The sequence below is a fragment of the Pholcus phalangioides genome, unplaced genomic scaffold (genome assembly GCF_987345545.1).
Source record: "Pholcus phalangioides strain wild (caught in Gottingen) unplaced genomic scaffold, Ppha-v1.0 ptg000016l_1, whole genome shotgun sequence".
In the NCBI taxonomy this organism is placed as follows: domain Eukaryota; kingdom Metazoa; phylum Arthropoda; class Arachnida; order Araneae; family Pholcidae; genus Pholcus; species Pholcus phalangioides.
Window position 1 is genome coordinate 9,299,892 of NW_028301609.1, and position 12,162 is coordinate 9,312,053.

The 12,162-nt window shown below is 34.7% G+C and overlaps 1 protein-coding gene across 4 annotated transcripts in view; it reads left to right on the forward strand.

Moving 5' to 3' along the window:
* The window catches only part of wrd (Protein phosphatase regulatory B subunit well-rounded), a 51,674-nt gene extending 48,552 nt beyond the window's left edge, over positions 1-3,122 (forward strand). For all 4 annotated transcript variants that reach the window (XM_089245983.1, XM_089245985.1, XM_089245984.1 and 1 more), the window contains exon 16: positions 1,565-3,122. In XM_089245983.1, coding sequence (XP_089102109.1) covers positions 1,565-1,702 — 138 coding nt within the window. In that variant the 3' untranslated portion in view covers positions 1,703-3,122. The remainder of the gene's footprint in view (positions 1-1,564) is intronic.
* The last annotated feature ends 9,040 nt before the right edge of the window (positions 3,123-12,162 follow it).

Consider the following 12,162-nt stretch of genomic DNA (forward strand, 5'->3'; position numbering starts at 1 on the left):
AAATCACTATTCGCTTGTTTTCGTTAAATTAATAAGATTATCTGAGACTTGCTCAAGTACTAAATTTCATCTTTAACTACTCAAATTCTTATAGTAGGCGTTGAACTATCCTGCCACCCAATCACAGGTCTAAATTGATTTTTATTTCTTTGAATTGTATTTATGACTCTGCCTTAAAGACCATATTGGCTAGCCTAGGTACATGGGTGGGAGGGGGGGTTGAAGAAATATCCCTTAAAGACAGACAGCATAGGCGGGGAGAGTTTATCCTTTATGCCAGATGACTATCTGTCTGTAATTGCTTGGAAACGGTGTTCCATAATATCCCTTCACATTGACAAACTTTTATTTTTCATCCCTCTTCTTCCAGGATTACATTTACTGTAACACAATCACCATAACCAGCACCCAAAAGAATGTCAATGAAACACAACCTATGTCGTAAAACCACCCTGATACATGCAAAACTATTTATCCCCCCCCCCCAACCTCATGTCAATGTTACTTTAACAGGGAAAGAAGTAATGGGGAAAAATATTCTATGTATTTTTTTTTTGTTGGAAATGAAATGTTTTTAGACACATTTTTCACATTTATTCGTGCCCCCCCCCCCCCCCCCATAACCGGCCTAGCTCCCCTTTTTTGTGAGATTTTCACCTGTGGTCCATGGTTGAGAACCACTGCTTTAAAGGAAGGAAGCCCTCATGAATAAAAGCACTCAACAAAAAAAATGTTAATCCGAAAAGTAAACGGGCTCAATGACCTTTTGCATTTATGTAAGAAGATTTTTAGTACTCATATTTCTTGTTTGTAGTTTGTTTGTTAGTTTATTCATTACTGCTGAATTAAATTTGAGAGACTAGGTGCAAAAATAGGTGCATTCTTAATGATCAGCGAGATTTGTTTTAATTGATAAGCAGTCAGCTAATTTAAATCAAAAAATTTGATTTAAATTTCGAAAAATCCAATTTAAAAAAAAAATTCTTACCCTGAGAGAAAGTTCAAGATGCAAATGTTTTACCAAATTTTTTCAAATATTGCCAAGCATAGACTTCTTCGCTACTTCATGAAACACCAACTCTGGTCATATCGCTATATTGCAATTTACTGCCATTAATCAGATAGGTTGGAAATAAAGAAACTATCTGTCTGTGGTCGTCTCAAGCTTGTTCAGGGAAAATATCACATTTATATCCTCCCTCAGGTTTGAACCCGGGACAATAACGACAACCTTCACGGTGGTAGATGAGCATCTTACCACTGTACTACTCAAGCGCTGAACCCCTTATCTGCTCAACCCTTTTTTTTTCTAATTTCTCAAGCTCTGGATAAGTAAACAAAAATGGAAGCATTCCAGTAAAAATTCTGTTACAGTCCATTTATAAAATTTCGATTTTTTGAACTATTTGTTCAATTTTGTGAAAACGAATGTTTACGGTGTGTAGAAAAATTTATTGTTGTAAAAGTGTATACTTATATGCACTCTACTGTATTCCATTTTTTTCTATAAAATTCAAGACTTAATTTTTTTTTCTTTCAACTCCCATACCTTTTATTTTTACAGGTTAAAAAAACTCTGAATGAAAAGCCATTGCTTCGTAGAAAGTCTGAATTGCCGCATGATACGCTAACATTAAAGGCTCTGAATGATCACAAGCGAGTCGATGAGTACCTTGGTCCAGCACCTCTCGAGAATATTTGAAAAGTAAAATAACTAGGGTAATCTTTAGGCAATTGAACGAAAAATAAATCGAGAAGAAAACAAACTACTTTTTTTTAATGTAAGGTGCTCAACATGTGCTTAACATTCCTACACTGCGTAAAAATGAAATAATAGAGGATTTTTTTTTTTTTTTTTAAAAGACATGTTCCATCTTCAAATGGATGCTTAGCTTCCTGTCGAACATTTATGCTCGATACAGAAAAAGAACTGATGCTTTCTTTTCTTTTTTACCCTTTCTTGGATAGTTATTTCTTCTCGAGCTGCTGTGTGCTTCTTTTTTTACTTCCGTCAATAGGTTATCAGTCATGTTTTTTTTTTTTTTTTTGGCCAGTACGATACCTGCTTCATGAAGTACTGGTTTACGGAATCAAAGCGGAGGAAACCTGCAATTGTTTTTAAAATAACCATCTCCCGTTTTTATTATTTTTAAGTTGACAAATGCGTGTTTGTTTTTTTTAACCATACACGATGATTCCTTTGTATCACTTTTTCTTTTCATCATCAGAATAAATATGTATGGATGGTGAAGAAATGGGGGAATTTAATGACATTGAAGAATTCGGTGGAAGTATCGTTATTCTATTTTTTAAAAAAAGGTGAACGACAGGTTTTTTTGTTTGTTTCTAAATTTTGACTGTCTCGATTTGTGTGATTTTAATTTTTTTTTTTTTTTTAACGTGTTCAGTTGGCTAGCTATTGGGTTCTGGTGTAAAATAACGGGGAAAAAAATAAGTTGTTTTGTTGTCGATTACGGTCACTGTAGACTGAGCTGTACATTGTTTAGCCACATTGGCTCAGTTTTTAAATGTAAATTGCTCTGATTGGTGGAAACTGAATTTGGATTCAAAAAAAAAATTGTATATGATTGTATATAAGGGCTTTTTATTTGAAATTGTTCTTTCGATTGCACTGTTGATATATTTTTTTCACTTTTGTTTCCGAGACTAATTTGCCTTTAATAAAGGCAATCCGTTTTTTTTAAATGACAGTTGGAAATCGCATTGTTGCGAAAGTATGAGGAGCAAATTAGTTCAACGTATAGAAATTGTTGTGAATACATATATATATTCAGAATCTTTCTACACCGAGAACGAATCGATAGTTGATTGTACCTACGAGGAAAATATAAATAAATGCTTTGTAGATTTATCTCTGGGAATTAAAATAAAAGCCGATCGAGCGAATCACGTTTTTTGATTTCAGTTTTGCCATCGTGTTGAGACGCATAATGTATATGTATCGAGACATACCTGGTTGGATTTTGTATAAAGATGCGTTTATTTAGTGACGACACATGTGACGAGTAAAAAAAAAATCCTTTACTTTTATGTAGTCAAGTCTGTTCTGTGTTTATTATGTTATTTATGATATCATTATTAATAAAGCACTTTTTTAGGCATGCTGTCTGGTGATAGTAATATAAATTTTTTATTATCACTAGGGCTAGGGTTTTTATGATACAAAAAATTCAATTATGGCTAAACTATAGATATCTTATATATATAAATGTGAAAATACGTATGTTTTTTCTTTATACAAATCTACAATTTTAAACTGATCGTCACCAAATTTTGCATATATACCAAACAGGACCGGGATTGAACCATAGGCTACTTCAAAAGTTCATCAGAGCTGGCAAATGCCTGAAATGAGCAAAAAACTGTCCGACAACAATATCGTTCCTGGGTCCCAACAGTCACTTTCAGAATGTTTACTTTGGTTATCATGGTTCCTTAACAATGCGTTTTAGACATCGCATACCTTTACAATGGTTTGCCTCTTCTTTAATGCTGCTACTGTTGTGTATAACAGTTTATTCTTTTATAATGATTTGTCACTTTTTCAATCCTCCCAGCAGTTGAAGAATACCCAGGAAGCGCCGGGTATTTTTGCTACTGTTCTATGAAACAAGCATAAAACTTTTCCCCTCCTTTCCGATGAAGTTAATTTGAGTGAAATAAGATGTACCAATGAGGAATATTAATAGCCACAATTAAAACTATTTCAAATTATCTGCTGTAGCTTGAACTGGAATTCTTTAAATTATCTATTTTAACCAAGTTCACCTCGTTCATATTCCTGTGCTGAACTTCTAATAAATTGGTACATGTTGGAGTGTACATGCAGTGAACCTGGCATGAAGTTTCTGTGTTATTGGAATTGTGTATATTCTAGAATCAATGGAATAGATTATTCCAAAATCAATGAAAGATAGTTCCAGAATTAATGGAAAATAATTCCAGAATAAATGAGAGAGCATTGATGAAAATGATAATTCTAAAATTAATGAAAGATAATGCCTGAATTAATATAATTTCAGAATCAATGAAAGAAATCATTCCAGCACTAATAAAATAATTTCAGCATTAATGAAAGAGAGATCCAGAATTGATGAAAGAAATTATTCCAAAAGTAATGAAAGAAATTATAATTAAAGAAGGTTATAAAATTCCATAATTAGTGAAAGAAAAATTTCTTGAATCAATGAAGGAGGTAATTCCAAAATTAATGAAAGCAACAATTCCAGCATTAATGAAAGATAATTCAGGAATTAATGAAAAAAATTCTAGAATCAATGGACGAGATAATTCGAAAATTGATTAAAGATGTAATTTCAGCATTATAGTCCGATTCAGTTTCTTTGCAGTGAAGAGAAAGATAGTGTATTCCTTCGCCGCAAAATATAGTTCCCATATACCAGGGTTTACGATGATCCTTTATACGGAATACTTCAATTTTTCTATGATTTTGAAAAAATATCGTTTTGAACCAATATTTGTTTAAAATTTTTAAATTAGCAAAAATATTTTTTTACCATTATGAAAAATCCATAGCAATGGCAACTACATTCTGGTATATCCTAGAAATTTTCCCCGCCAATATCTCTGTCGTGTTTTTTTTTTCATGAGACAATTATATACCGTATACAGACCTGCCAACTCTCTGGATTTGGTCCGGCAATGCCAGATTTTTTAAACGTTTACAGGGTTTGATGAGAAAAAAAGAAAGTATTTTTCATTAATTTTGGAATTATCTCTTTCTTTAATTCTGGAATTCTCGCTCTCATTAATTTTGGAATTAACTTTCATTAATGCTGAAATTATCGCTTTCGTTAATTTTGAAATTATCTCTTTCTTCATTCTGGAATTATCTGTTTCCTTCATTCTGGAATTATCTGTTTCCTTCATTCTGGAATTATCTCTCATTTATTCTAGAATATTTTCTTTCATCAATTCTGGAATTATCTCTCTCATTAATTTTGGAATTATCTCTCTCATTAATTTTGGAATTATCTCTCTCATTAATTTTGGAATTATCTCTCATTAATTTTGGAATTATCTCACCAATGCTGAAATTATTTCTTTCATTTATTGTTTCAAAACTCCTATTTATGCCATAAGAAAATAACAGGATTGGGTGTTTTAACCGAGTCACGCTATCTTCCGATGAATGAGATGTTGGGAGACACCCTTCTCAGTATTGCCTAGGTGGAATTTTCATTAATTCTGAATGCTTTATTCTAATGTTTAAATTTAATTTAAATGTAATTAATTCTAATGTTTCATTAATGCTGAAACTATTTCTTTTATTAAGGTACCCAACTACCTTTCTTTTCACTTTTCTTTAAAATGGTGCTGGAGTGAACTTTAAATACATTTTTTGATAGAAAGTGTCTTGAAATGGTGAAAACAATGACAAATTTTGGTCTATCTGTTATATTTTCTATGAAAAAGTCGTTTTTATGTCAAATTTTAGGCAAAATTCATGTGATATTCGAAACACGATTGCAAAAAATGTTATTAATGAAATGCTTTGTGATTTTCACATTGCATTTAGCTAGTAATGTTGCAGGTTATGAACCAAAATTTAAAGGATTGCATGATATGTTCGTAAGTTACACCAAAATATGTTTTAGTACGTGTGCATTGTTTGAAATTTCATCCTACATTTTGTCTATAAAACACTGTAATTCAAAAAATATATGTGATAGACCTTAGATTTTGGTTCATAACCTCAACAATATATAGCAAAATATCGCATTAAAATTTTGTGAGGATGCAATGCATCAATTTTTACAAATCATGTCACAAAGTTAAGTAAAATGTCAAAAGACTGCATTCTTCATAAAACACGTTTAAAGTCTTTATTCGCGTATTGTATGTAAAAACGCAACAATAAAGTGAACGTTACTTTGATTCTAAGCATCATATACGCAAAACAAGGGTTGTTTTGGAATCACAACAAATAGGGCTTTTATAAAAAATAAAAAAATTAAAATCCATATTTTCTTCCAAAATGACGTTTTCAACGTAGTCGGATACCTTAATGCTAGAATTATTTATTTCATTGATTCTGAAATTATAACTCTGGCATAATTGGGGTTACCATACGTCCCGTATTTCCCAGGACAGTATCGGTATTTTCCATCGAGGCCTCTAAGGTGTTTTTCTGGCCGTCCCGACTTTTCCGTATTTTACAAGAAGCCGCTTTGAATTTTTTTTCTTTATTAAAGTCAAAGACTGAATTATTTTTCAACTCATAAGTTATATTATGATAATTACAACTATAAATAAGAATATTAATCTCTCACATTTGTCTTGGTGAACGTTTTTTTATCGCAGAATTCATTTTAATCCACAACAATTTGCAGTAATGTTTCATTTCCCGCCTCTATGATTTTTCCGTAATTTCACCAATATTTAGCAACTTTGTACGGTTTCGGCATCATTTTTGGCCATAATTGGAGATGTACCGTATTTTCCTCGAGAAAATATGGTCACTTTAATTATAATATAATCTCTATGGTCATTTGCTTCTACAAAGATCGTTTGTTTGCATCTCCTCATGTACCTAAAAAATGACTGAACTGTGAATTGCAACATTCAATTCAGATCCTTGGCTTAATCTATAAGGAACCAGACTGAATGAGGTCGTCTGCTTTTTCTAAAATGAGCTTCACCTTATGAATTGTTCTTATTTGTTGCGTGAGATGGCAGCAGCAGTAGTAGAATACACTGAGCTATAAGTAAACTCAGTGGTATCAGTATAAGTAGGGTGACCATACGTCCCGTATTTCCCGGGACAGTCCCGGTTTTTTTCCTTTTTCTAGCCGTCCCGACTTTTTGACAAAAGTGTCCCGGTTTCTCCCGTTTTTTACATGACGCCTTGGAGTTTTATTCTTTATTGAAGTCGAAGATTGAAGAAATTTTTGAACTCATAAATTATATTATGATAATTACAACTACAAATAACAACATTATTCTCCCATATTTGGTTTGGTGAACCTTTTATTTTGTGGAATCCACAGCAATTAGCAGTAATGCTTCGTCTCCCGCCATTGCGATTTTTCTGTAATTTCAACAATATTTGGCAACATTGTTCACTTTTGGCGTTGTTCTTGGCAATAATTGGCGATGTCCCGTATTTTCCCGTATTTTGAATCCGAATGTCCCGTATTTCTTTCGAGGAAATATGGTCAGCCTAAGTATAAGTATAGCTCAGTGGTAGAATAGAAAAGAGGAAAACTTACTTTCCACGTGTCGTCTGCTTCCACCAAAGTTATTTGTTTTGAACGCTTCCTTATGTATCAGAAAAATAACTGAACTGTATATTAGAATATCCAGTTCAGTTCTTGAGCTTCCACGACAAGGAACTGGAATGGATGAAGTATTCTGATTTTCTTAAAAATTAGGCTTCACCTAATAAATAGTTACTATTTTTGAGATAAGATGGCAGTAGTAAAAAAATGGGAATTTTCCGCCTGTCGTTTGCTTCTACCAAGGCTATTTGTTTTGGGCACTTCCTTAAGCCGGGTTTTCCTAGGAATAGGTTTGTTGCGCAGCGCGAACCGAACGCCTCTATTTCGCGCCGACAGAAACGTGTTACATAATCACGCTACGCGTTTGTGTTTTCCTAGCGTGGCGCATCAGATCAGGGCGGATATATTACAATACATATGGCGTTGGCATCATCTACTCTATCGTCTGCATGCTCCTGTTTGAAGGGAAGGGGAAAGCAAACACGCAAGAGTTGAGAGAACATCGGCAAAACGCGCGGCGCACGACGCATTTGACTCCTCCAGAAGCAGTCGGCCAATCACGCCCGACGTAAAACGCTGTCGTGAGGCGTATTGCGCTCTGTAGGAAAACAATCATGCTGCTTTTCTTATTGGTGAGTGGACGGCGTGTCGCGCTGGGCGAATCACGTTGCGCGAGGCACGGGAAACCTGCTCCTAGGAAAACCTGGCTTAAAGCCAGAATGTCAAAATTAACACGAAAGGTAAAATAATCCAACCATCATATTTAATGTAATAGAGTTCTAGAATAAATATTTTATACCCCCATGAATATATTTCAAACACATGCAAAAAACAGTTTACTTCAATAAGTTGCGCATTGAGAACATCGTTGCTTTGAGAACAAAAAATGTCCTGTAATCCAGTGGTTCTCAACTGGGGGCGATATATGGCCCCCCCCTAGTGGTACTGGGATACTTCAAGGGGGCCACGGAAGAAAATGGAGAAAAGGGCCATAACAGGTGGTTTGGAGGGCTGAGAAGAAAAATGTGCGAAGAAATAAAGCTTTTATATTAGTGACTTTATATTACAGAATCGTCTGTAATGTAGTGACTATACATTACAAGGCCGTCTTAGGGAATGGACCCATTCGGGCCTCACCGCCTACATTTTGAGCAGGTTCGCTAGGATGGGGTTTTTCGCAAGCCCCTGGCTACATTTTTCACAGACCCCTCAATTATATTAATATAGTGTGAAAAACAAAAAAATTATGAAAACCATATCAGGCCCCGCACTGCAGCTCTGTCAGTCCCACTCTTGTCAGGAGGGAAGGGGGGGGTTCTTATGTCCATAAGTGACCCCACCTTATGATATTTTGTATAGTACAGTAAATTTTAAAAATAAGTATTCCATCTATAAGCATTGGGACTACCATAGCATCATTTTGCCTGAGGGGGCTCATGATGTTGAGACGGCCCTGAATGTAACTCGGATTAGCGGGGAGCTCAATAAATTCTAGGACAGTGGTCTGGAGGCCAATCTTATTTGCAAAATTTTCATTCAGTATAAATTCACTGAAAAAATCAATTCAATACGTATAAAGGATCTTGCTTCTAGATGAGCGTCGAAGACTCTGGGTAAGACAGGGGAGCCACGAGAAAAAAAAATAATGGTTAAGAAACACTGCTGTAATCTGCATGCGTTATTCCTCCTTAATGAAATCTTGAGAGATTCGAGGAAAGTATTTGATTTTCAGAGAAAATGTTGCTTCTAATAAATGTCGCATCCATGCACCTTATAAAAATATGCTCGTATTTTACATTTAATTCTTCTCTATTTTGACTTTTACTCCGCGGATTATACACAGGAAGTTGTCGCATAGCTGCCAAGTCTTCAGGATTTTCCGGGAGTTCTCCCGAATTTCCATTCTATCTCTCGGATTCCCGAAAAATTCTTATATCTCCCGAATTTCGACCGTGACGGTAAAAAATCCCTGATTTTTTAGGGAAAAATTATTCCCGAAGAATTTACTTGGAAGAAAGACTATAGCACATAGTCACAGAAACACTACTTTTGATCATCAGCCCAACGCATGCGCAATGGCGATACCACTGCTTGCTCGCATTTTTTGCGCATGCGCTCTACTTGATTCATTACTTTTATTACCACGAGCCTCTGACTAAAGTTTTGTAGAAAGACATGCTTTCAGTTCTAATCCTCCGAAATGACGTCACAAGCGTAATGTAAATTGTCACCATTGCGTAAAATAACAGAAAAAGTATTTCATTTTCAGGGAGAAAAGAGAAAATTCGCTAAACAGCCAGCGACCATTGGGCCTTGTAACATCCGAAATTGGCGAGATGACTTGTATTTGCTTTGACCATATTTCCATTTGCGTCTGTATGGCCCGTTTAGAGCCCGATGGCAATTGTTTTGTTGGCGTGATTTGATTGGAAAGCAGTAATGACAGGTAATTTAACTTACTGGTTGGCAATGATTGGCGACTTGGTGCGATGTGTTTGCACGATGTCACGTTTTTGCGAAAGGAGAAATCCCTACATTGTTTTCTAAAAAATTTTAGAACTGTATTAATTTTTATACACAGAATTTGGATCTACGTAAAAACCTCCCGAATTCTAATTCCCCACAGTTGGAAGCTATATTATCGTATGCTTGCAGGATTTTCGTAGGGAATTTTGGGATTTTTGCAAGAAATTTTATTTTGCAAGAGGATTTTTGTGCGAAAATTACGGGACTTTTTCAAGGTTGGCAGGTCTGCGTATATATATATATTTTTTATATCGTTATTTGGTTGAATTTTCCATAATGATACAATTTTTCATTCAGTTTTACATGCAGTTATAGGCTTACATCCAGACGAATATTCAATCAGTTTTATTTTCTCCCGAAAATAGGCTTCAGTGAATTCAGATATTCGATCATAGATTACAGGAAGTGTTCCTCTTCCACGATAGCGCCGATACTATTGTGAGAGGCTGGCTCTTTATGGGTGGAGAAGTTTTGGTTTTAATTCCAAAAATGGCGTTCCTTTTTTTAATTATTTATTATATGACATGAATGTCGCTCTCCACTTGTTAATACAAGATATACAGTTGACGATGTTGTGAAGATATTAACATCTAAAATAATAAATATCTTCACAACATCCAGTCAACTGTATGTCTTGTAATTATTTATTATTTGCCATGTTTGTGGTTTCCCATCATGGAGAGTGTTGACAGAGGTGTCGCGTCTTCCACTCACAGCAGGGGTTCACCTGTTTCTCCAGATGCCCCTTGCCTGTGTCTCTTCAGATAAAATAAGTGGGGGGGGGGGAGGGGCACAGTGGTTTTACGCTTTTATCTTTTAGGTGATAGTTGTATCCTTCTTTTCACCGTAGATAGCCACACAAAAAATTTCTCTGCTCTTCCATTCCTGAATACTATATTTTTGGTTTTTGAATACTCGCTGTAAACTAAACTCGATAAGAATCATCCGTAATAACCATGAGCTGCACACATTAATCGTGCTAAACAAAAGACTAAAACTGCCGTGAAAACAAGCGGCATCGACGTATACCGTTCGGGAGAGGGGAGGGGTGAGCGACAGAAATTTCGGTAAGAAAAGTGAGTAATAAATTCTAAAATTTTCCGTGTCATTATTTGGTGCTATTCCTGCATTTTTACACGTGAAAACAGTTAATCTGCTTGTTCTTATTATTTTTTGATTGGCCACAAAAAATTCTGTCATTTTTTTCCATATAAATTGCAAAAAAGAAACAACCCCAAGTGTGTGTTTTTTGTTTTTTTTGAGAGCCATGGTTAATATACAGTATTGTAAAATTATACGTTGCTTTCATATTTATTGTTTGGAAATTTAAAAAAAAATAAATTTCAGCTGATGGAAAAGAAATATTGCTATGTTTTGTTGCGGCGGCACATCAATGAAGAGTAAGTGACACGCTGGTGTAAGATAATTATTATTTTTTAAATTTTAAAGCACTTTCTAATCACAAAAACAAATTATTTCAAAAACCTCACTTTAATGAGGCTTTTTGGATCACGTGATATTTTCCCCCTCTTTTTTGAGGGACATACGAGGTAACCAATATGTCGACTTCCTGTGCGATTTATGAAAGAAATAAATCTAAATTAAAGAAACATAGAAATGAATCGTTTTTTTCTTTTTAATGGGAGCTAGAAATTTCGATTTTTTTTTTTTTTAAACTTCAAGTTATCGATTTGCCTGTTTTTCCCCCAAAAAATGCTTGATTATAAAGAGCTGCGGAATTTGTTCAATGTAATTTATATGGGCCCAAAGTTAATTTAGAACAATCCTAAACTATATGGATTGATACAATTGAATAATATAAGACAATGCGGAGACATTAATATTCTGATTTTCCCGCTTGAGAAGGTAGTGTAAATAAAAATTTGAAATCAATGTTATTGCCTGAATATCCACCTCAAAAGTGGGTCTGGCTCATTTTATATTTAATTTTCTAGGCTTCGTATCTCTAAGCGAGCTCAATATTTCGAAAACCAATGATTCGATTCAATTTTTAAAATTATTGATGTGGTGGTAAACCCCACTAAATTTCCTTATTTCTACGCTAAAATCGGCAATTTTAACATTGATCTCTATGGGGATCATCCAGTGTCCCTCAGGAGTGGTGCTGGTGATGATTATGACGTCTATTCGAAAAACCTCATTTCTGAAAGTATCGACAGTGTTTTTTTTGTTTCTTATAATTATTACTAACTTACTATGCAGTTTTTTACACGCATTACGTTACACGTGAAAAAATATTTTTCTCAATGAAATTCGGCCATATATATATATACCGTACCAAGGCCGCGCATAAGAGGCTTTCGTTCCCTCTTAGCTTCCCCTTCTTTCAAACCGAGTGCAACGCAGGTTTATC